At 58.0% G+C, this 25,235-nt stretch overlaps 1 protein-coding gene across 1 annotated transcript in view; it reads right to left on the bottom strand.

Annotated features, from left to right (window-relative positions):
• Positions 1-938: 938 nt before the first annotated feature.
• The window catches only part of ARHGEF17 (Rho guanine nucleotide exchange factor 17), a 44,001-nt gene continuing 19,704 nt past the window's right edge, over positions 939-25,235 (bottom strand). Inside the window, exons 2-21 of the mRNA XM_068424356.1 lie at positions 16,701-16,778; positions 13,876-14,058; positions 13,375-13,491; positions 12,961-13,053; positions 11,996-12,172; positions 11,682-11,732; positions 10,538-10,647; positions 10,324-10,409; positions 10,072-10,190; positions 9,402-9,615; positions 9,216-9,289; positions 8,887-9,080; positions 8,546-8,796; positions 7,274-7,520; positions 7,105-7,191; positions 6,930-6,997; positions 6,093-6,241; positions 5,826-6,000; positions 3,538-3,780; positions 939-1,675 (exon numbers count right to left, since the gene is read on the bottom strand). Of these exons, the coding sequence (XP_068280457.1) occupies positions 1,485-1,675; positions 3,538-3,780; positions 5,826-6,000; positions 6,093-6,241; positions 6,930-6,997; positions 7,105-7,191; positions 7,274-7,520; positions 8,546-8,796; positions 8,887-9,080; positions 9,216-9,289; positions 9,402-9,615; positions 10,072-10,190; positions 10,324-10,409; positions 10,538-10,647; positions 11,682-11,732; positions 11,996-12,172; positions 12,961-13,053; positions 13,375-13,491; positions 13,876-14,058; positions 16,701-16,778 (2,907 nt within the window). The 3' untranslated portion in view covers positions 939-1,484. The remainder of the gene's footprint in view (positions 1,676-3,537; positions 3,781-5,825; positions 6,001-6,092; positions 6,242-6,929; positions 6,998-7,104; positions 7,192-7,273; positions 7,521-8,545; positions 8,797-8,886; positions 9,081-9,215; positions 9,290-9,401; positions 9,616-10,071; positions 10,191-10,323; positions 10,410-10,537; positions 10,648-11,681; positions 11,733-11,995; positions 12,173-12,960; positions 13,054-13,374; positions 13,492-13,875; positions 14,059-16,700; positions 16,779-25,235) is intronic.

The raw sequence follows: 25,235 nt of genomic DNA, 5'->3' as shown, positions 1-25,235 counted from the left end.
CGCAGGGCGTGGGACAAGGGAGGGATCCCCTGACATCCCCCCCCCGGAGTTATCCGGGTGGGAATAACTGCACCCCAATAGTGCAATAGGTTTCTTCCTCCCACTGGGGTCTTCATCGCAGCTGACACCCCAATAGTGGTGCTGATGGGTGGTGGGTCCCCCCCATCTGCACCCGTCCTCACCCCGTCCCTGTCACCCCCCTAAAAGCGAAGGACAAGACCACGCTGGCTCCGTTCTGACACCGGTGACCTCTAATGCCAAAGACCCACCCCACAAGTGCCCCAAATTCCCCCTCCTTCTTCCCAAAATATCCTCATTATCCTAATTATAACATTCCCCCCCCCACCCCAGATGGACAGACGGACGTGGGACGGCAGCACCCCCATCACTCATGGGGATGGGGACGCCCCGGTTGTCACCTCTCCCATGGGGACAACAGGGTGCTCAGATCCGCAAGCACTGGGGTGACAGCAGGAAAATGGGGGGGAGGAAGGGGTAAATGGGGGGGGATGGTCCAGGAAAGCCTCGTTTTTAGGGTCCCAACTGCCATCACCCCAATTTAGGGGTGGGGGACACACGTCCCTGGTGTCTGGCAGGGGGATGCGAAGATGTTTGTTCTCCTCCAGAAGATGCTTCAAAAGTCGGTGGCGCCTTCATCCCCCTCCCCAGGCTGTGAAACCCCATGGGAATCAGAGAGATCTGGGGGGGGGGACACCCCCCATGTCCCACCCCCCTCCCCATCAGCTCCCCCCCCTTTCCACCAGCATCCCACGGGGTCCAGCTCCACCAGTGGGGTCCAGCTCTGCTGTGGGGCCAGGAACTGGGTTAAGGTTTTAATCCCACAACTCTGGAGCAGAGGGACCGTGATGATGTGCCCGAACCCCCCCCCAAACCCTCCACCCCCCCAAAATAAATCAGGATGTTTATATATATATAATATATATATATTTAAAACAAACGAACAAACAAACAGAGCTATCTGGGTGCTGGCGATGGAGCGAGCGGGTTAGCGGGAGGCCCGGGGCGAGGGGGGACACCGCGGGCGTCATGTCCCTGGGGTGGTCCCGCGGCGTGGCCGGGGGGTCCCGAGGGGAAAGGGAAGGGGGGTGACAGCGCTGTGACATCCCCACCCTCCTCCTCACCCCAAAGCAGGCACACACAAAACCGGAGCGCAAGGCTGGTCCCCAGGGATGCTCGTTAACGCCTTCCTCCTTCGTTAGCGCCTTCCCATCTTCTTCACACCCCAAAAGCAGTGTGTCCCCCCCCTCAAGTCCGGTGCGGTGACCGAGGGGACAGTGGGGGGACCGGGGCTCATCCCCCCCAACCCCGAGCACACAGAGAGCAGCCGGGTTGGAGATGAGAGGCGCTGGGGTGGGGGGGGGTGACGGGGACGAGGGGGTCAGGACCCCCCCACACCTCTGCATACAGGGGGTCAGCACCCCCCCGGTCCTCGCCGGGCTGGCCCCCGGGGGGGCCGCGGCCGTTCACGCTCTCCAGAGGAGGAGGTGGTTGGTGCTGTCGTCCCGGCCCACCGTCTCGCTGCTGCTGGTCAGGCGGAAATCCTCGTAGCCGTCCCCGCCGCTGATCACCAGCATCTTGGGTTTGGAGAGGGCGAGGGCGGGGGCGCGGGGGCGTGAGGGGTCTCGCTTCTCCGCTTCGCTCGGCTTCTCGGCCCCTGCCGAGCGCAGAACCCCAATGTGCTGTCAGATGGGCCCCTGCGGCATCCCACCAGCACCATCCCAGCAGCATCCCACCAGCATCATCCCAGCATCATCCCACTAGCATCCCAGCAGCCTCCTCCCACCAGCGTCATCCCACCAGCATCCTACCAGGATCATCCCACCAGCATCCCACCAGCATCACCCCAGGATCATTCCACCAACTTTATCCCAGCATCATCCCACCAGCATCATCCCAGCATCCTCCCACCAGCATCACCCCAACATCATCCCACCATCATCCAAACAACATCATCCCACCATCATCCCACTAGCATCATCCCAGCATCATCCCACAAGCATCATCGCACCAGCATTCCACCAGCATCACCCCAGGATCATCCCACCAGTATCATCCCAGCATCCTCCCACCAGCATCACCCCAACATCATCCCACCATCATCCCACCAACATCATCCCACCATCATCCCAGCAGCAGGATCCCACCAGTGTCACCCCACCAACATCATCCCACCATCATCCCACTAGCATCATCCCAGCATCATCCCACAAGCATCATCCCACCAGCATCCCATCAGCATCATCCCAACATCCCACCACCATCCCACAAGCATCCTATCAGGATCCCACCAGCAGGATCCCACCAGCATCATCCCAGGATCATTCCACCAACATTATCCCAGCATCCTGCCACTAGCATCATCCCAGCATCATCCCAGCATTATCCCACCAGCATCATCCCAGCAGCATCCCAGCAGCATCCCAGCAGCAGGATCCCACCAGTGTCATCCCACCAACATCATCCCAGCATCATCCCACCACCATCCTACCAGCATCCTACCAGGATCCCACCAGCAGGATCCCACCAGCATCACCCCAGGATAATTCCACCGACATTATCCCAGCATCCTGCCACTAGCATCATCCCAGCATCATCCCACCATCATCCCACCAGTATCATCCCAGCAGCATCCCACCAGCAGGATCCCACCAACATCATCCCACCAACATCATCCCACCATCATCCCACCACCATCACCCCAGGATCATTCCACCAGCATTATCCCAGCATCCTCCCACTAGCATCATCCCAGCATCATCCCACCAGCATCATCCCACCAGCATCCCAGCAGCAGGATCCCACCAGTGTCATCCCACCAACATCATCCCACCACCATCCCACCAGCATCTCCCCAGGATCATTCCACCAACATTATCCCATCATCATCCCACTAGCATCATCCCAACAACATCCCACCAGCATCATCCCAGCAGCTTCATCCCAGCAGCATCCCAGCAGCAGGATCCCACCAGTGTCATCCCACCAACATCATCCCAGCATCATCCCACCACCATCCTACCAGCATCCTACCAGGATCCCACCAGCAGGATCCCACCAGCATCACCCCAGGATCATTCCACCAACATTATCCCAGCATCCTCCCACCAGCATCATCCCACCAGCACTACCCCAGCATCCTCCCACCAGTACCATCTCAGCATCCCCCACCAGCATCATCCCACCAGCACCATCCCAGCATCCCCCACCAGCATCATCCCACCAGCACCATCCCACCAACATTCTCCCAACATCACCACCACTTTCCCAGGTGCCACATCTTGACCCCTCAAAACTCCTCTCATCCCCAATTAGCCCCTCCCACCCCGATTAGCCCCTCCCACCCAAATTACTACCTCCTCCCTCAATATCACCCCCTCCCCATCCCACCCCGACTTTGGGGCCAGTTCAGGTGACACTCAGCACTCAACTTCCCGTTGGCTTTTCCCCATGGGAATTAGGGTCTCCCAGGGAAAACTGGGGTCACTCCGGATTGCCCCCACTAATGACCCCACTTACCCGTCTCCCTCGGCAACGGGAAGAGGACATCGAAGCCATCGGGCAGCTCGATGGCGGTGAGGAACCGCACGTGGCCGGTGTGACCTTGCGAGAGTCCCACCAAGGTGGGGGCCGCCTTGGGCGAGAGGGCGAGGCTGAGCACCACGCCGGCGCTGGTCCCGATCCACAGCAGGTCCTTACAGGCCAGCAGGGCCGTGATCCGCAGGCACGCCGCCTTGTGCTGCCGGATGATGGCATCCGAGCCTGGCGAGGACCCCGGCGTCAGCGCCCCTTCCCGCCTGGCACGGGCTTGGGGACCCCGCCGATGCCACCCATCTCCGTGCCATGGGGTATTTGAGGGATGTGGGGCATGAGGAAGGGACTCCATAACCTCCCTGGCTGGTATAAAGCACCCTTGGGTGCTGCCAGATTGGGCTGCCTGATTTTCCTGTGGGATTATGGAGTTACCCAGGGGTTGCCCTATTCCCACATGGGATTAAGAAACCATCCACGGGATTCCCTATTATGCCACGGGATTATGCAGATGCCTAGGGGTTGCCCTATTTCCTCATGGGATTATACAGCCACCCAGGGGCTGCCCTATTCCTTCATGGGATTATGCCACCACCCAGGAGCTGCCCCATTGCCATGTGGGATTATGAAGCCACCCAGGGGCTATCCTATTACCTCATGGGATTATGCAGCAACCCAGGGGCTGCCCTATTTCCCCATGGGATTATGCAGCAACCCAGGGGCTGCCCTATTCCCACATGGGATTAAGAAACCATCCACAGGATTCCCTATTACCCCACAGGATTATGCAGATGCCCAGGGGTTGCCCTATTGCCCCATGGGATTATGCAGCAACCTAGGGGCTGCCCTATTTCCACATGGGATTATGAAGCCACCCAGGGGCTATCCTATTACCCTATGGGATTATGCAGATGCCCAGGGGTTGCTCTATTTCCCCATGGGATTATGCAGCCACCCAGGGGCTATCCTATTACCCCATGGGATTATGCAGCTGCCCCAAGGGCTCCTTTATTTCTACATGGGATTACGCACATGCCCAGGAGCTGCCCTATTTCCACATGGGATTATGCAGCCACCCAGGGGCTATCCTATTACCCCATGGGATTATGCAGCTGTCCCAAGGGCTGCCCTATTTCTACATGGGATTATGCACGTGCCAAGAGGCTGCCCTGTTTCCAGGTGGGATTATGCAGATGCCCAGAAACTGCCCAATTACTGTGTAGGACTATGCACATGCCCATGGGCTGTCCTATTCCTGCATGGGATTATGAAGCCACACAGGGGCTGCCTCATTACCCCGTGAGATTATGCATCCACTCAGGGGCTGCCCTATTTCCACATGGGATTATACAGATGCCCCAAGGGCTGCTGTATTCCTGCGAGGGATTATGCAGCTGCTCGGGGACTGCCCTATTTCCCCATGGGATTATGCAGACACCCAGGAGCTGCCCTATTTCCATGTGGGATTATGCAGCTACCCAGGGGCTGCCTGATTTCTGCATGGGATTATGCAGCCACCCAGGGGATCCCCTATTAACCTGTAGGACTATGGTGATGCTCAGGGGATGCCCTGTTCCTGCATGGGATTGTCCATCTGCCCAGGAGCTGCCCTGTTCCCCTGTGGGATTATGCAGATGCCCCAAGGGCTGCCCTATTCCTGCAAGGGATTATGCAGCTGTCCCAAGGGCTGCCCTATTTCCCCATGGGATTATGCAGCCACCCAGGAGCTGCTCTATTAACTCATGGGATTATGAAGCCACCCAGGGGATGCCCTATTACCCCATGGGATTATGAAGCCACCCAAGAGCTGCCCTATTAACTCATGGGATTATGAAGCCACCCAGGGGCTGCCCTATTCCCACATGGGATTATACAGATGCCCAGGGGCTGCCCTATTCCTGCATGGGATTATGCCACCACCCAGGAGCTGCCCTGTTTCCACATGGGATTATGCAGATACCCTGGTTTTGCCCTACTTCCATGTGGGATTATGCAGCTACCCAGGGGATGCCCTGTTTCTGCATGGGATTATGCACACGCCCAGGGGCTGCCCTAATCCCCTGTGGGATTATGCAGCTGTGTGACATCGAGGACGAACCCCATGAGCGTGACAAGACCCCAGAGCTGGTCGGGATGCAGATTATTAAATCCCAGCACTGGATGCCGTGGGGCATCAAGGCAGAGGATGGGGACGGGCACCCACTGGTGACAGCGATGGGCACCCACTGGTGACAGCAATGGGCACCCACCGGAGACCCGCCACCCGTGGGACCTACCAGCGAGCATCTTGTGTACCGGGGGGGTGATATCCGCTTCGGCCAACTGCTCGTAGGTGGTGGCGTGGTAAAGGCGGACCTGGGCGCTGCTCTGCAACGCCACCCACACGCCTGTCCCCGAGCTCACCATGCAGGTGACGCTGCGCCCGCTGTCCTGGCCCACCTGGAGCGTGTGCTGCGGGTGACAGAGCCACGGCGATGCCACCAGTGATGCCACCGATCGCCGTCCCCCCCACCCCGCCGACCTCCCGCCGTTGCCTGCAGTACCTCTTGTGCCAACGTGGTGGTGTTGAGGACGATGACCCGGTTTTGGCAGCCGCACCAGAGCTTCCCCGCCACTGCCACCATCTTGGTGATGGGGCTCCCCGGTGAGCCCAGGGACAGGGACTTGGAGTTTTGGGGGTCCCAGAAGCGGCCTGTGAGGATGGTAGGAGTGAGGTGGGTAGTTCCTACCCAAGCATCCCCCAAAAAAATCCATCTTGACCCAGCTGATGGGATGCGTGGCTGGTGATGCCCATCTCCACGTTCCCGTTAGAGGGGAGGTCCCCAGGGGATGCCAGCAGCAGGCAGGGATCAGGAGGAGGATGCACACCTCCACCTGGCTCTGATTTTGGGGTCTTCAGCATTGCTTGAGGGATGTCACAGAATCACAGAATCAATCAGGTTGGAAGAGCCCTCTGGGATCATCGAGTCCAACCATTGCCCTGACACCACCATGGCAACTAGACCGTGGCACTAAGTGCCATGTCCAGTCTTTTCTTAAACACCTCCAGAGATGGTGACTCCACCACCTCCCTGGGCAGCCCCTTCCAATGGCTAATGACCCTTGCTGAGAAGAAATGCTTCCTAATGTCCAACCTGAACCTCCCCTGGCCAAGCTTGAGGCTGTGTCCTCTTGTCCTATCGCTGGTTGCCTGGGAGAAGAGGTCGACTCCCACTCCACTACAACCTCCCTTCAGGTAGCTGTAGACTGCAATAAGGTCACCTCTGAGCCCTTCCTGATGGCCCTCCGAGCATCCCTCCCAAGCACCCACCCAACAGTTGCCACTTCGGGGCTGTGTTTAACCCCCCCAGCGCCCTTTGATGGCCCCAATCCGGCCTCACCTGCCTCCCGCTGGTACGCAACGAGCTCCCCGTTGGCCAACGACACGAAAACCTGGTTATCCAGGTACCTGCGGGGAGAAAAACCCTTGGACAACTGGTTGCAGAGCCCCACTCAGCCACCTCAAACCACCTCACTGTGGCCATCCCAGAGCTGGAAATCTTCTTCCCCGCTTACAAGATGCACATGACGGCAGCGGCGTGTTGCATCTTCATGCTGTTCTTCCTGTTACGGATGTTGTCCGAGGACTGGTACACATGGATGCTGTGGGAGAAGAGTAAAGCTTGAGGCTCACCTGGGATCAATGTCCACCTCACGTGTGTGTCCTCCCATCCTGGGGACGTACCAGCCATCCTCGGTGCCCAGCCACATGGAGCTCTGATGAGCTTCAGGGTCAAGGCTGAGGAGGTCCTCGAGGCTGCCCCTGGTGAAGGACCCGCGGCTGGAGCGGCGGAGGGCTCGCCCGTCCGTGGGGCTCTCGCCGTGCCGGTTTTGGCTGTAGGTGCCAGCGATGGGCATGAAGCCGGGTTCTTGCTCTTCTTCCGAGCTTGTCGTCTCTGCCGTCGCCTCCTTGCAGCTTGGGATCTCTTCATCTGAGGAGGAGGAAGGAATGGGTCAGACCAGGACCACCCAACACCCACCAAAGTGATGGAGAAGAGACCATGGGCCCCCTTGAGATGTCAAGCCCGGGGGAGGACGTAGGGATGCTGAGCCCCAAATCCACCAGGTTTTACCCAAAGCCACGAGCCCCATCACAGCACCATGGGGCTGGGCTGATGCCCCCCAACATCTCTCTTCCCAGGATTTCCTTGGCTCAAAAGCCTCCAGCTGTGGAATTCATAGAATCATTTTGGTTAGAAAGGACCTTCAAGATCATCAAGTCCAACCCTTAACCCAGCACTGCCAAGGCCACCACTAACCCATGTCCCTCAGCACCACATCTACACGGCTTTTAAATCCCTCCAGGGATGGGGACTCCACCACTGCCCTGGGCAGCCTGTTCCAGTGCTTGACAACCCTTTTGGTGAAGACATTGTCCCTGATCTCCAATCTAAACCTCCCCTGGCACAACTTGAGGCCGTTTCCTCTCGTCCTATCACTTGTTACCTGGGAAAAGAGACAGAGACACCACACTACGCCCTCCTTTCAGGCAGTTGTAGAGAGCGAGAAGGTCTCCCCTCAGCCTCCTTTTCTCCAGACTAAACACCCCCAGGTCCCTCAGCTGCTCCTCATAAGATTCCCTGAGGAACGCAAGGTAGAGTGCTCAAAGCGATGGACCTGCCCATCATTTTATCAGGGCCTGTAGCGATAGGACAAGGGCTGATGGTTTTACACTAAAAGAGGGGAGGTTCAGACAAGATAGAAGGAAGAAATGTTTTACGCTGAGGGTGGTGAGACACTGGCACAGGTTGCCCAGAGAGGTGGTAGATGCCCTGTCCCTGGAAACATTCAAGGCCAGGTTGGACGGGGTTTTGAGCAACCTGATCTAGTTGAAGATGTCCCTGCTCATGGCAGGGGATTGGACTAGATGACCTTTAAAGGTCCCTTCCCACCCGAACCATTCTGAGATTCTGTGATTTTGGGGCAAAGAAGTTTTTTTTTCTAAGCAGGGACTCACTGCCGAAGCTGGAGGAGATGGTGGAGTGGCTGGCTTGGCTCTGCAGCGTCCCCGAAGGACTGGGTGAGGACTCGTCATCCGTGTCATCGCTATCAAAGGGCACCAGCTCCCTGTTGCCACCATCAACCGGTTCTGAGAGCTCCAGCGACGAACCCGAGATGGAGATGTGCAGGCAGGGCTGCGGCCCCGCGTCCTCCGCCTGCGCCGGCATCGGCTCCGAGGAGGGGCTGCCCACCGGCTCGGCACGCTCCCTGCCGCCACGAGGGGAAGGGGGGGGAAAGAAGCAGCTCCAGCATCGCCCCGTGCCCGCCGGCTCCGCGATGCCGGTGGGAATGTCCTACCTATACGCCCGCTTGAGGCCGGGCACGGAGGCGATGCAGAGGATCCTGGCGGAGCAGACGGCGATGCACGCCTCCACCGTGGGCTCCTTGCGGATGCTGAGCAAACAAACCTGCCCCACGTAACCATCGCTGTTGCAAACCCAGACTTCATGAGAACTTTCTGGGCTGCCGTGGCTGGGAGAAGCACAAGAAAACTGCAAGGGAGCAAAAGATGGGATGATTTGGGTCATTCGGGAATGAAGCAGGAGCTCTCGGCATCCGGGGTCAAGCCCACCAGGATGGAGAAGACCGCAGCTCCCGTGGGATGCTTGAACACAGCCACCAAGTACCTGCATCCCGCTCCGCGTCTTCATGATGGGGATGGCCTTGAGGAACTCTGGGTCCAGGCAGTTTTTGCTGGAAGCTGGGAAAATCAGATTGGAGGGTGAAGAAGTGATGGAGAAAAAAGGTCTACCAAAGTGGGGGTGTGATGCCAAGCCCACCACTGTGTCCACCTCCCTGGCCCCTGGTGTTACCCAGTTTCTTCTTGGCATCCTCAAAGGCTTGCTCAAAGCCGAGCCGGGCATCAGGGTTGGGGAACTCAAAGATGAAGGACTCGGTGCCGTCAGCTTTGGTGGTGCTGAGCTCCACCTTGTTGGGGGGGAAGGCCATGCTGAAGGACAGGGATTGCTTCTCTGCCAGCTCCCGGTGGATGGCGGCCATCAGGTCCTTGATCACATCATCCAGGCTCTGGGGACAGGGACAACGCTTCAGATCTCAGGAATGGACCAGCATCAGCCACATGCCATCCATCCCCTAGCATCCTTCAGAGGCTGCCCCAAACCCATTGTGGCTTTGGGGCTGGTGGCATCTGGGCCCTTAGAGATCACTCATGGCCACCAGCCCTTCCACAGACTCTCCTTCCCACGAAGGACATCCCAGTCGGTCCCCTGGGGGAAGGTGTCTGGCCAGGAGTCAGCACCAGGGCTACCATGTGATGCTGACCTTGTACATCCCCAAGTGTCCTTCAGAAGCTGCCCCAATCCCCGCTGTGGCTTTAGGGCTGGTGGCCATAAGTGTCCTCAAAGGACCCAGATGCCATCAGCCCTTCCACAGGTTCTCCCTCCCCCCACTGAGAACATCCCAGGTGGTCCCACACGTAATGTGTCCAGCCAGGGCACAGCACCAGGGCCATCATCCCCATACCTGGTGGGGGAAGCTGAGGGTCTCCGACAGCTTGCTGACTTGCCCCAACGTGCTGAGGTCTTCATCCAGGCGGCAGATGCTTTTCTGGATGCTCTCCCGGTTGGTGGCTTGCGACGCACCTGTGTGGGGACACGCGCATGGCATTAACCCCTTCCTCCTTGGCACTGCGCAGAGGAACCTTCTTCCCCACCAGCCAGGAGTGAGCAATGGGTTTTGGGGTGGGATGGGACACTCCAGCCGGCAGTCACAGACCTTTGACGATGTCCACGTCCTCCAGCGGCAGCTTCCAGAGCAGTTTGTACTTGCTGGCGGTGTCGATCACGCTGGCCGCCGTATACCTGAGAGGTTGGGGGGGGATGGCTGAGCTGCACCCACGTCCCCAGCACCCTGAAGACAGCCCAGCCCGCGGGGACAGCCCCAATGCCATGGGTTAATCATGGTGGGTGCCCACCCAGGTGGTACTCACAGGCTCATGGAGCTGCGGCGGAGGGAGCCCGACTTGCGCTTCAACGTCGTGCACACCAGCAGGTCCGTGAAGAGGAAGAAAGAGCGGTCCTTCTTCCCACCCACTGCCTTCTGCGGAGCAGTGGGAGACACCAAGGGGTTAATGTCCATCATCCCCCCCCACTGCCAGCGCTGGGAGCGGTCCCTGCCTCAGTTTCCCCGCATGCTGCCTTGGCACAGGGAAGCTATGAGGTGGGATGGGTCCCACAGCACCATCTGCATGGGGACTGGCTGTGTCCTCATGAGGGTGGAAGGGGACATGGGTGCCATGGTCATGCGGGCAAAGCCACAGGGTCCCACTCGCAGGGAAGCACTGGGGTCATGGGAACACCAGACATGGCCTCACCAGGATCCCTGCAGTCTCCACCTCCAGCCTCCCTATCCACCCCTGGCCTGGGGCTGCTGCGGGCTCTCCCCACCTCCTGCCTGCTCCCATACCATCTTATCTTCCCCCACACACTTGGGGAATTTTATATTGTCCCCATCAATCTGTCATTGATCCATCTGTCTGTCCATCCATCCATCCATCCATTTTTTCATCCATCCATCCATCCTTCCATCCACCTTCTATCTATCCTTTCCATCCATCCATCCTTCCCTCCATCCATCCTTCTGCCCACCCATCCATCCTTCTGTCCACCTGTCCATCCATCTGTCCAACCTTCCATCCATCCATCCATCAATCTATCGATCCATCCTTCCATCCTTCCATCCGTCCTTCCATCCATCTGTCCATCCTTACAGAATCATAGAATATCTCGAGTTGGAAGGGACCCATAAGGATCATCCAGTCCAACTCCCTGCTCTTTGCAGGTCTACCTAACACTAAACCATATGACTAAGAGCGTCAACCAGACACTCCTTGAACAGGCTTGGTGCCATGACCACTTCCCTTGGGGAGCCTGTCCCAGTGACCAACCACCCTCTCAGTGAAGAACCTTTTCCTAAAGTCCAATCTGAACTTCCCCTGATGCAGCTTCCATCCATCCATACACCCATCTGGAGCCTCCCATGGGCACACAGGCATCCCATGACCTGCCTCCCACTGCCCCATCCGGTGTGCGGTCCCATGGCCCTGATGAGGACAAGGGACCACTCGGTCTTACCACTTCCACGACCATCTCCTGGCGCAGGAACCTGCGGAGCGGGGCCTGGAGCTGTGGGGACAAGAAGGCTTGTGAGTGGGGAGTCCAGGGGAGAACCCCTGTGGGCTTTGTCCCCGCTCCTGTGGACCCCCCAGCTCAGAACTGGCACCCCAGCCCCTTCCCAAACCCCCAGGAGCCCACCAAGACCAAGTGATGATGGGGAAAGCAGGACCTGGAGGAGAAAACAAGCGTCACAGCCCGGGGTGACCCAGAAAGAGCAGAAATGGTTGCACTTTGAGGAGAAGACCAACCCCGTGTAAGACCCTCATACGTACGTCCTCCATCCCTTCGATGTGGGACTCGATCTCCTGCACGATCCGGGCGTTCCTCTCCACCTCCTCTGCGCTCTTCATGCCCTTGTTGATCCTCTCAGCCACTTGCTTGATGTTGCGCTGGGCGTCGATGAGGAAAGGGTGGTCGGGGTGGTCCTCCGGTGTGTGCTTCAGGAGGTCCTACCGCAGGGACACAGCCGGAACGTCACCACGGGCAAAGACTGGGCCTTGATGATGCCATGACACCCCCAAGCTAAGCCCCTGCCGTGTTGCTCTGGCTGCTAGGGGTGGAAACCAGCCTCATGCAGGACAGGTTTTGAAAAGAAATGAAGCCTTGAGCTTTGGCCACCACCAGCCTGGTCTTTGCCATCTCTAAAGAGGCCACCAGCTCCTGAGAGGACATCATCACCTTGCACAGACACCCAAAACTTATCACTGGCAGTGTTCAAGGCCAGGTTGGATGGGGCTTTGAGCAACCTGGTCTAGTGGAAGATGCCCCTGCCCATGGCAGGGAGGTTGGACTAGATGATCTTTGAAGGTCCCTTCCAACCCAAACCATTCTGTGATTCTATGAAAGCGCATCCCCACCAGCCTCAACGCCAGGGAGAGTGACCCTGGCACGGGGAAACTGAGGCACGGAGGAGGTGGAAGTACGACTGGTCCCAAAATGGTGCTTCAGTGCCCAACCTCCCAGCAGAAAGGTAGAGGGGAAGGGGACCGCACACCCGTAGGGACACCCTGGGGTGGACAGCAGGGTGACAGTCCTCAGGGTGACCATCCCCAGGAGGGCAGAGCCGCACGCATGCCTGGGGACACCAACTTTGTGGCAAGGGATGGGAAAAGGGGCCAGGAGAGATGTGTTACGTCTAAAAGCTCCTCCTCCATGGAGGTGAGGAGGAGCCATGGTCTCACCCGCTCCTGGCATGGCACAGATGCCCTCCTGCCCACACCCAGCTGCCTGCACCCACCTTCACCAGCAGCTCGTATCGTGGGATTCTCTGCACCGGCTTGATCATCAGGTCAGACAGAGCCTGCTTCTCCTTGTTCTCCCTCATGCTTTGCTGCAAAACACCGGTGGGGGACAAGGACGGGCCCGTTAGGTGGGACACAGCAGGGACCTGGCGTGCCACCGGCCCACGACATGGAGCAACGCCCGTTTGGGGTCAGGGTGACTCCTTTTTACATCATCTGAAGTGACTCTGGTTCATCCCAACCTGGCCTCTTTGCAATAAAACCAAGAAGAAGGTTGGGGGGAAAAATCCCAGTCTGACCATAGATTACCAGTTTACTCCCATTAACCCCCATCCCACCCCACCAGCAGCCACCCCACAGGTGGCTCTGGACCTTGACCAACATCTATGGGGAGAGGAACCAGGACCCACCTCCAGGAACTTCATGAATGCCGGCCGGGCTTCCTTGGCGATCCTGACGGCATCCTTGGCGTTGAGGAAGTTATCGATGTAGGCAGAGTAGATGTTCACCAGCACGTCCTTGGAGAACTGGGAAGGGGAAAAGAAAGGGGAAAAAGGGGATGGGTCCAGCATGGACATCCTGGGCAGGGTTGGAAGAAGCTGTCCCAAGGGTTAATCCTGGCTCTGGGCTGGCGTGGGGAGGACTCGCCTTCAATTTTTCAGCCCTGACGTTTCTGCTCCGGAGGCAGAACCATTGAGCTGCAGACCCAGCCGGCCGCCGCACCACCCCGCCGTTACGCTAAGCAGACGGCAGGCCTGGAGATCATCTCCTGCTCTCCGTCTCAGGCGTGCTTGGCCCGTCCTTTAATCACTCCCTTCCCTCCTGCTCCAAACACTTCTCCCGCTGGGGCCGTGCCCGAGAGCGGGCACGCTTGGATTCCCCCGGTGGAAATCCACCCCGTGAGGACCTACCGACTGCACGAGGAGGTCGCCCACTTTCTGCTTCTCGTGCCAGTTCTGCACGCAGTCGTGGATCTGCTCCAGGAACTGCTCATGGTGCTCCAGCAGCTCAGGGATCTGGTCAAAGATCTCGTCCACCAGCGATGGGTCGCACAGCAGTGAGTTCTCCGGCTGCTTCAGCGGCTTCATGTAACCCTGCGGGGAAGCAAAGGCATTGAGGTCCCCATAAATTTCTTTTCCCACCCCCCCCAACATGAATTTTTCAACTCCTGTAAATATGGGGATCACAGAATCACAGAATCACAGAATCACAGAATCAACCAGGTTGGAAGAGCCCTCTGGGATCAGCGAGTCCAACCATTGCCCTGACACCACCATGTCAACTAGACCATGGCACTAAGTGCCATGTCCAGGCTTTTCTTAAACACCTCCAGAGATGGTGACTCCACCACCTCCCTGGGCAGCCCCTTCCAATGGCTAATGACCCTTGCTGAGAAGAAGTTCTTCCTAATGTCCAACCTGATCCATGGCATCCTGCAGCAGGGGGTTCCCCCAGTGAACGTTGGGTCGTAGGACTCATCAGAAGGACCAGACAGCGCCAAGTCCCAGCAGGTTTTGCACCTTAGCCCCCCTGGGTTCCACCCCACCCAACGCATCCCCATGGCAGAGTGGGGAGCAGGTCTGCACAAGGAATCCCCGAAGCACGGTGTCCTCTGTCCCCCAGCCCTGGCCTTGAGAGGCTCCAAACCTTTCCTGTCATGAGGCTTGGTCACTTCCATCTGCTACAGAGCCTGACCCAGCTGGGGAATCACGACAGCATGACCCTGGGATCCAAAAGCTGGTGGCTTCCTAGTGGGATTTAGGGTGTTTGAGACCAGGAGCAGGGTGGAGGCACTGGGTCAAGCCCTGGACCACCTTGCCATCAGCATCTCTTGGGCAATGGCGAACGAGCGATGCTCAGGGTCACCAGGAAAAGTGGGACAAGAGCAGGTCCTCTGCAAGGCTGGGTGGGCAGCTCTGCCACGAACCCCCTTTCCTCCCGCCGTGGGGCAGAGCTGCAGAGGGGAGCAGTGCCCCTGGGAATGGGAGAGCTGGATTTGCAAAGGATGCAGGATGAGGAAGGTCTTCTCAGGCCTTGCCTCCTCCTCAGCCCAACAAGTACAGGGTGCTGGTGTCCTTCAGGATGTTGGGAGGACCGTGGAGGTGGGTGGTGAGGACAGGACCCACCTCGAGCTGCTTTGGACACCTCTATCCAAGCTGGCAGGGGAGGAGTCATCCCCCAAGGATGAGGTTTCTCGGGCTGACGGTGGGTATCTCATGAAAACCCAAGCTAGAAGGACCAAATCCTTCCTGAGGCTCACAACCTGCCTCACCTGCCCTACTGTGGCCAACACCTCCAGCAGGAGCTGGGCTGGGCTGTGCCATGCGTCCCACCCACTATGAAATTGGGGGAGCAGGACCAGATGGGGAAGAAGAGCATGAAGATGACCCCTGCCTTGGCACATGAGGAGCACAGGCAGGGCTTGCACCATCTGCCTTGGCTGGAAGATGATGCTCCAAGGTGGTCCCTGTCCCTGGTAGCCATCATGTTACACGCCACTGGGCCACATCACGGATCCAAGCAGCTTGTCCCAGATAAGACAGGGAGCTGGGGGTGTCTGGAGCCCTGTGATCCCCCACCCAGAAAGCCAGGTCCCCCTGGTCACACTGTGACAGGATCTGTCCCACAGGCAAGAGCTCAGGCATTAATGCCCTGTGGCTCCCACCCGTGTCCAGCCAGTCCCTCCAGTGGGGAATCAGTGAGCCCCAGCAGGGCTGTTCTCTCTCCAACCAGCCTCCTGTCCCACCTCAGAGGAGGACACAGCCCATGGGACAGCCTCTGTCCATGCCAAGGCCAGCAGGGACACCACCCGACCCCAAACCCTGTACAGCTTCCTCCAAAATAAGCCCCAGAGCCAGGGTCCTCTTACCCCTCCAAGCCAACATCTGCACTAGGAGAAGTCTTGAAGGGTCCTTCCCTCCTGCAGCAACATCTGGCAGAGCACATCACAGTCCGCCATGGGGGCATCTTCACAGGGGATTCATGGGGAAAGCCGGGTGTTGGGATGATGGGTGCCCCAGGCCCTTGTGGACATGCCCAGCAGATGTCCTACAGGCACCGCTTCATATGGAGCAGAGCAGAGCTCCGATTTTTTGGTGTATCTACCTGCAGCGATGTGGCTGGACAACCCACACCTATGCCAGTGTGACCTAGTCTCCAGGGCGTTGACCACCATTAACCTGAAACATCTTCATTAACATTTGAAACATGGGGTGGACCCTCCGGCCAGGTTGCTCCAGGGGGGTTGGAACCAGCTCAGTAAAAAAAAGGACCTAGAAAACCCCTTGGCCCATGGCTGCAGGTGATGACGCTGAGCAGAAAATGGGGGGACATGGGAGCAGGGGGTGTAAAGGGTCCCCCACCATGGGATGGCCATAAGCAACGGCCCAGGAGATGGGGTGCAACACAAGGAAGAGCTTTTGGGGGGCAAGCACAGGAAGGGATTTGGAGACATGATACCCACCAGGTGACAACCCGCCAGGAGCGTTACGGGCTTGATTTGGGGGACAGAGGTGATCCCCACACCTCGTTCTTGACACTATTGTCATACTGCTCCCACCACCAGTCCTGCTGTCCCCCACTGCCACCCGTCCCCCATCCATCCCCACACCACATCGGTGCTGGCAGAGCACCCGCAGCTGGAGGTCCAACTCGGGGCCCTGGGGATGGTGACAAGCAAGAGATGGTCACGCGTGATGCAGTTTGGGATGTCACGTCCCCAGCCGCGCCGCATTACCTGCATCAAGGTGCGCAAGGACTCCACGTAGGACTGCTCCGTGTCCAGCAGCGTCATGATGACGTGTTTCCTCATGTCCTGCCCAGGCGGAAAGAAAGACAAGATGAATTTTGGGGTGACACGATGGAGGGGTGTCAGTGGTGGGTGTCAGTGCCGGCGCGGGGGGCTCGGCGGGGAGGCTGAAGGCCGGAGGAGCCCGGCTGGCATCCAGCTCCTCTCCGCTCCCTCTCCACCCCGATGGAGGAATCCGGGAGGATTAGGAAGTACATGACACCGAGCGCACAGAGACGCCTGGTTTCCTCCACGGCCGCGTCAGGAGCCCGCCCTGGCTCTCACAGCCCTACATGGGTCGGTCCCAGCACCCTCCGTCTCTCCGGCGGCTCCGCTCGGAGCCGTCCCGTAGGAATTCGCCTCCTGCCCGGCACCCCGAGCACCCCAGCACCGGGCTGTAGCCCCACAAAAGGGGGATTAATGGGGTGGTGGGGGGCACGGGGAGGTGGTGGTGTGGGATGTCTTGGGAAGCAGATGGGTCAGGGTCTTCTCGGTTGTGGGGCTCAGAGACCCCCCTCGCACGCAGCACCTGGGGGGATGGTTGTGCAGCTCAGCCTGGGGGTGAGATGCTCCAGAGCCCAGGGTGTGAGACACCCCAAAAGCTTTGCGTGCAGAGATGCTCCAAAGGCCCTGAGTGCAGAGACACCCCAAAAATTTTGGGTGTGAGATGGTGCAAGGGCCCTGGGTGCTGAGACATCCCAAAAACTTTGGGTGCAGAGATGCTCCAGAGACCCTGGGTGCAGAGAAACCCCAAAATTTTGGGGTTCAGCAATACCCCAAAAGTTTTGGGTATGGAGATGCTCCAAGGGCCCTGGGTGCAGAGATATCCCCAAAAATTTGGGGTGCAGAGATGCGCCAGAGACTGTGGGTGCAGAGATACCCCAAAAGTTTCACCTGTGGAGATGCTCCAGAGACCCTGGATATGAGTTACCCCAAAAGTTTTGGGTACAGAAATTCTCCAAGGACCCTGGGTTCAGAGATACCCCAAAAGTTTTGGGTGCAAGAGATGCTCCGAAGGGCCTGGGCATGAGACACCCCAAAGATTTTGGGTGCAGGGACACTCCAGAGGCTCTAGGTGCAAAGATATCCCAGTTGTTTTGGTTCCAAGATGTTCCAGAGACACCCTGGGTGCAGTGATACCCCAAAAGCTTTTGGTGTGGAGATGCTCCAAATACCCTGGATGTGAGAAGCCCCAAAAGTTTTGGATACAGAGACCCTCTGCTGGCCATGGGAGAGGAGATGCTCCAAGGTGCTGGATATGGAGACACTACAATGGTCCTGTTCATGGAGACCATCCAAAAGCCCTGGGTGCAAAGACACCCCAAGCTTTAGGTGCAGGGACATCCCAAAGTCCCTGGGTGCTTGGACACCTCAAAGGCCCTGGATGCTTGGACAACCCAAGGTGTGGGACACCCCTCAAGGTCCCTGGAGGCTTGGACAACCCCAAGGCCATGGGTATAGAGATGCTCCAAATGTCTTGGGTGTGGAGATGCTCCAACAAACCTGGGCACAGAGACACTCAAAGTGCCCCGTTAATGGAGACACCCCAAAGGCCATGGGTGCAGGGACACCCCGAATGCTGTAGATGCACAGATACCCCAAAGCCCCTGTGGACAAGGACCCTCCAAAGGTCCTGGGTTCTTGGACACCCCAACAGCCCTGGGTACAGAAATGTCCCACCTGGCCATCACAATGTGTTGTGACCAGGTCCCCTTGACCTGCTGCTGCTATGGACGTTGCTGGAGCTGCCAAAACCCCATGTCCACATCTCCTCATGGGACGAGCCTGTGTGCCCCCAGCCATGAGGGGCTGTCCCCCCTCTACTGCTCCCGGTGGGGACGCAAGTGCCACAAAGCCGCTCTGCAACCCCAGAAGGAAGCCTTAACCCAACCATCCTCACCACAGATGGAGGCCACCATCTCCCTGGTGGTCCCCAGGGAGCAATGGGGAGGGATCCTGGCCAGATCCTGCTCGGTGCTTGAGAACAGAGCCGTGCCTCAGTTTCCCCACTCCCCCACCAAGCTGGTATCAACCCTTTCAGCCAAGCAAGGAGGAAACTGTCCAGAGCCAAATATTACAGTGACGGGTCAAAGCTCCCCCAGGAAATCCGCCCCCTCAAAACACGTTGATACCTCAGGGACACCGGCTGAGACCTCCCCTCTTCGTTACAGCCTGAAGTTTATTAACACTCTCACCGCCAGATTAAATTGTTTTAATTATGGGCTGAAGGGCACCCACCGGAGGATGGGCTTTAGGGGTGCAGAGCGCCTGACACCCCCTGCCCTGCCTCAGTTTCCCCAACCCTCACACAACCTGTAGTTCCCCACCTCAATATGATGCTCCCGGCATTTTCTGGGTCTATCCCAGCTACTAAAGCCCAACGGCCGGGTCGATGAGCTGACCAGGCTCAGCACCGCACGCTGCACCCATGGCTGGGGTGGGGAGATGCAGGATGAGGCCCAAGGGGTTTTTTTTCCCCACCATTACAGCAGTGGTATTATCCCAGCGGGGGGAAATTCCTGCTGGGATGAGCAGGAGCTGGCGGTAACGCACCACCCTGTCAGGACGAAGCGGTACCCGGATGTGGGCAGGATGCGGCCCACTGCATCCCTGACCCCAGCAAAGCCTCTCCCCGGCTCAGCTGATGTTGTTTTGGTCTCCGTCTGCTCTCCTTGGGGACATCCTGCTCAGCACCCTCAGGAACGGCCCCCACCGCGATGGGAATTGGGGCATTTCCTCACCAGCCGCCACCTCCGTGGTGTAAATCAGCATTGATAGGGGGTGGCAGCAATGGCTCCAGCCCCCCCCCATCACCCTCTCCGCATCAGAGCATCCCCCCCTTCTCCACCATCGGGGGCGGCGGGCTGAGGATGAGGATGGAGGCGCCGTTGCCACGGCAATCGCGGTCCAGACCCCGCAGGTGCCGGGTTCCGCCGGGCGCACACGTGTCCAAACATGACGCATCCATGCACCCCCCCATCCATCCATCCATCCCCCCCATCCCACCAAACACCCCCCCCTCCTTCCTCCATCTCCAAGACCCCCCCCCCAATCCCTTTTTGCGTCACCTCGGTACCACTGCGACCACCACAACCCTTCTCCGGGAGCTCCTCGGCCGCCCCACCGAGTCCGGAGGCGGCGAAGGCCGCGTCGATGCCGTCCCCGATGTCTCGCATGTCCTCCAGCGCGATGGTGAACTGCGCCAGAGTCCTCACCATCTGCAGCATGCGGGTCCCGGGGGTCGGTCCGTCCCACGCGGCCCAAGGAATTAAAAAAAATTATATATATATATTTTCTTTTTCCCCAAAAAATCCTCCCTTTAAAACAGCCAAAACGCTGCGCTGGGATGCAGCAAGGAGGGAAATAAAATCGAGGAGCTATTTATAGCGATCGGATTCTATGTGTGTGTGTGTATAAATATATATATATGAAAAAAAAAAGCCCTCCCGCAGAGCGGCTGCAGGATGCGTGCGGCGAGCGTGCGCCTGCGTCCGTGGCAGCACGCGGGTCCCCGGCCCCGGGTTCTACCGAGAGCGATCGGAGACGGAGGCAGAGCCGTGCCCACACACACGCGCGGATGCAGGCAGGGCCAAATCCTGCTGGGGGGATGCTGGTGGAGAGGCTTTGGCTGAGGGAGATGCTGTACAGAAAGGGGGGGGTGATGGTTTCTTGGCGTGTGTGATTTATGGGGAGGGGATGGTGATGCACAGATGATGCTGGGTTGGGGTGCTCAGCACCCTTGGGGTCTCCACCCCCATCAATGAGGGGGAGTGCACAGATAATACTGGGTTGGGGTGCATCAGCACCCTTGGGGTCTCCATCCCCATCAATGGGGGGGTGATGCACAGATGATGCTGGGCTCGGGTGCTCAGCACCCTTGGGGTCTCCATCCCCATCAATGGGAGGGTGATGCAGAGATGATGCTGGGTTGGGGTGCTCAGCACCCTCGGGGTCTCCACGCCCATCAATGAGGGGGAGTGTACAGATAATACTGGGTTGGGGTGCATCAGCACCCTTGGGGTCTCCATCCCCATCAATGGGGGGGTGATGCACAGATGATGCTGGGTTGGGGTGCTCAGCACCCTTGGGGTGTTCATCCCCATCAAAGGGGGGGTGATGCATAGATGATGCTGGGTTGGGGTGCTCAGCACCCTTGGGGTCTCCATCCCCATCAATGGGGGGGTGATGCATAGATGATGCTGGGTTGGGTTGCTCAGCACCCTTGGGGTCTCCATCCCCATCAATGGGGGGGATTGGACAGATGATGCTGTGTTGGGGTGCTCAGCACCCTTGGGGTCTCCATCCCCATCAATGGGGGTGGGGGATTGCCCAGATGATGCTGAGTTGGGGTGCATCAGCATCCTTGGGGTCTCCATCCCCATCAATAGGGGGGTGATGCACAGATGATGCTGGGTTGAGGTGCTCAGCACCCTTGGGGTCTCCATCCCCATCAATGGGGGGGTGATGCACAGATGATGCTGGGCTCGGGTGCTCAGCACCCTTGGGGTCTCCATCCCCAAATGGGGGGTCCTCATGTATCATTTCCCCTCCCTGACCTTGCAGACAGGGAAACTGAGGCACGGAGTAAGCCTGTTTCCCCTCCCCATCATCACCTCAGCACCCATATCCCTGCTTGCCGGGTGATGCACCCTGCCCGCATCCGTTTGTAATGCTCCCCTCCTGCTTTGTTAATTAAATCTAATTAGCCGCTCACCCCGTTTCCACAGCAACGGCGTGCAGCAGGGCTGTGTCCTCCCCTTGCAGCCAGTAAATTTCCTCTTGGTAACGAGGATGATGAGCATCCCACCCCAGGGAGGGTGCTGTGCACCCATCCCAGCCCCCTCCAGCACCCTCCCTGGGGTGCATGGCAGAGAACGACCACCTCGGTGCATATAATGAGAGGGGAACTGCAGCAGCCTTAAATACACCCCGGCACTGGGATCAGGGAGCGGGGGACCTGCAGCACCCGGCATGGGCACGATGGGTGCCTGCGCTGCACCCGATGCAGCTAATTGCATTAGGGCTAATGAGGTTGTTTGCAAGGCAGTGGCTCCTGCAGCTCCTTCTGCAGCACCATGGTCATCCCAGACCCATTTCTTTTGCAATCCTGGACCCATTTGGGTTGCAGTCCCACATCTGTTTGGGTTGCAACCCTGGTCCCATCTGGGATGCAATCCTGAGCTCTTCTGGGGTCCAATCCCAGACCCATTTCTGTTGTAATCCCAGTTTTATTTGGGTTGCATTCCCAGACCCATTTGGGCTGCATTCCCAAACCCATCTCAGTTGCAATCCTGGACCCATCTGCTTTGCAATCCTGCACCCAACTGGGTTGCAATCCTGGGCTCTTCTGCGATCCAATCCCAGACCCATTTCTGTTGTAATCCCAGTTTTATTTGGGTTCTAATCCCAGACTCATTCCTATTGCAATCCCAGACACATCTGGGTTCCAGTCCTAGACCCATTAGGTTGCAATCCCAGACCCATCTGGGTGGCAATCCCTGGCCCATCAGGGCTGCAATCCCAGGGCCCACCTGGGATGCAATCCCAGTCCCATCAGGGTTGCAATCCTGGGCCATTCTGGGTTCTAATCCCAGACTCATTTGGGCTGCGATCCCAAACCCATCTCAGCTACAATCTTGGGTGCATCTGCGTTGCAATTCTGGACCCAACTGGGCTGCAATTCTGAGCTCTTCTGGGATCCAGTCCCAGACCCATTTCTGTTGTAATCCCTGTTGTATTGGGGTTGTAATTCCAGACCCATTTCTATTGCAACCCCACACCCATTCTGGGTTCCAATCCCAGAGCCAACTGGGTTGCAAACCTGGGCCCATCTGGGTTGTACTCTTGGACTCATTTAGGTTGCAATCCAAGGCCCATCTGGTTTCCAATCCCAGACCCATTTGTGCTGCAACCCCAGGCCCATCTGTGTTGCAACCCCGACCCATTTAGGTTGCAATCCTGGGCCCATTTGAGCTGCAGCCCTGGGCCCATTCGCATTGCAGTTCCAGACCCATCTGGGTTGCAATCCCAGACCCGTTTCTGTTGCAATCCCAGACCCGTTTCTGTTGTAATCCCAGACTCAACTGGATTGTAAATCTGGGCCCATTTGGGTTGCAATCCTGGGTCCATCTGCATTGCAGTCCCAGACTCATTTGGGTTCCAATCCCCGATCCATCAGTGTTGCAATCCCAAACACACCTGGTTGCAATCCTGGACCCACCTAGGTTGCAGGCCTGGGCCCACCTGCATTGCAATCCCAGACCCATCTGGGTTGCAATCCTGGGTCCATCTGCATTGCAATCCTGGACTCCTTTGGGTTGCAATCACAAACCCATCTGGTTGCAATCCTGGACCCACCTGGGTTGCATTTCTGGACCCATTTGGGCTGTAAGCCAAGAGCCATCTGGGTTGCAACCCCAGACCCACTTGGTTTGCAATCCTGGGTCCACCTGCATTGCAAACCCGGACTCATTTGGGTTCCAATCCCAAACCGTTCCTGTTGCAAACCCAGATCCATCAGGGTTGCAACCCTGGGCCTATCTGCATTGCAATCCCCTGACCTATCTGGGTTGAGAACCCAAACCCATTCCTCTTCCAATCCCTGCCTCATTTAAATTGCAACCCCCAGCCGGCCTGTGACGCTGTGATGCCGTGACATTGCGATGCCATGATGCTGCGATGGTCACCCGGCTGCTCTGGCTGCAGCAACGCCCTCGAGCCCTACCACAGGATCGCTTGTCCCCAGGGCGAGCAGAGGGTTCCCTCCATCTCCATAGGTTCCTTCCCACATCACCGCTTCCCACATCCATCCCTTGAGTTAATCCCTTCATTGAACTGTAGATTCTCCAGTGTCTGCTACCTTCTACTAACACCTTGGTAGGCAACATGGACAGTGGGATTGAGCGCGCCCTCAGCAAGTTTGGGATGACACCGAGCTGTGCGGTGCGGTGGCACGCTGGAGGGAAGGGATGGCATCCAGAGGGACCTGGACAGGCTGGAGAGCTGGGCCTGTGCGAACCGCATGGAGTTCAACAAGGCCAAGTGCAAGGTCCTGCACGTGGGTCGGGGCAATCCCAAGCACAAATCCAGGCTGGGCGGAGAATGGACTGAGAGCAGCCCTGAGGAGAAGGACTTGGGGGTGATGGGTGACAAGAAGCTCACCATGAGCTGGCAACGTGCGCTGGCAGCCCAGAAAGCCAACCGTGTCCTGGGCTGCATCCCCAGCAGCGTGGCCAGCAGGGCGAGGGAGGGGATTCTGCCCCTCTGCTCCGCTCTCATGAGACCCCCCCTGCAGTGCTGCGTCCAGCTCTGGGGCCCCAACACAAGAAGGACACGGAGCTGTTGGAGTGAGTCCAGAGGAGGCCACGAAGATGCTCAGAGGGCTGGAGCCCCTCTGCTATGGAGACAGGCTGAGAGAGTTGGGGCTGTTCATCCTGGAGAAGAGAAGGCTCCAGGGAGACCTTCTAGCACCTTCCAGTACCTGAAGGGCCTACAGGAAAGCTGGAGAGGGGCTTTTTACAAGGGCATGGAGTGACAGGACAAGGGGGAACGGCTTTAAACTGAAAGAGGGGAGATTGAGATGAGATATTAGGAAGAAATTCTTTGCTGTGAGGGTGGTGAGACCCTGGCCCAGGTTGCCCAGAGAAGCTGTGGCTGCCCCCTCCCTGGCAGTGTTCAAGGCCAGGTTGGATGGGGCTTGGAGCAACCTGGTCTGGTGGAAGGTGTCCCTGCCCATGGCAGGGTGTTGGAACTAGATGGTCTTTAAGGTCCCTTCCAACCCAAACCAGTCCGTGATTCTCTGAAGGTCGAGCTTTCTGCTGATGGGTTTAAAAACCTCTCTCAAACCCACCCAACCTCTTCGGATGTTAGCAGGGAGGAAGGATGGATGGAGAAGGGTTAAGCCCATCGCTGCCTGCACTGGGGAAGGAGCCAGGCTGGATCCCACTGCGCACAGAGGGGCCCAACGGAGGTTATCTCGCTGTCACCCAGGAAAGAACAAGCCGGAGCGATGCCGGCCGGCCCAGCCCGGACCCCCCTGCGCGCGGCCCGCAGCCCACAGGAAATTCCTGGGAGTGTTTGGCCGCTCCAACAGCGCTGCCTATTTTTAGGGCCGTCTAAAATATGAGCTGGTTATTTTTAGCAGCGCGGCTCTTTGTAAACACCTTTAGATTTCCTTTCGGATCAGCCTTTTTTTTTTTCTTTTCCTTGCATCCTGGGTGTTTCCCCCCCAAAAAAAACCCCAAACCCTCCTGGGAAAACCATCCCGATCTCTTGGGATGGAGCCAAGGGCTTCATCGCCCATCCCAAAGGCTTGTGCCAGCATCACGAGGATGCTCCCAAAAACCTAATGATGGAGCGGATCCGGCACTGGGGATTTTTAGGGTGATATGGCAGCACCCCAAAACCAAGATGGGGGGCACAGAAAGGGGGTTTTCCCCCAATTTTTCCCTCCTGCATTGGAAATAAAACCCCCCAACCCCGCTT

Source organism: Nyctibius grandis, chromosome 2 (genome assembly GCF_013368605.1).
Source record: "Nyctibius grandis isolate bNycGra1 chromosome 2, bNycGra1.pri, whole genome shotgun sequence".
Taxonomy (NCBI): domain Eukaryota; kingdom Metazoa; phylum Chordata; class Aves; order Nyctibiiformes; family Nyctibiidae; genus Nyctibius; species Nyctibius grandis.
The sequence above is the reverse complement of the archived record's forward strand: the minus strand, read 5'-3'. Positions and strand labels throughout refer to the sequence as shown.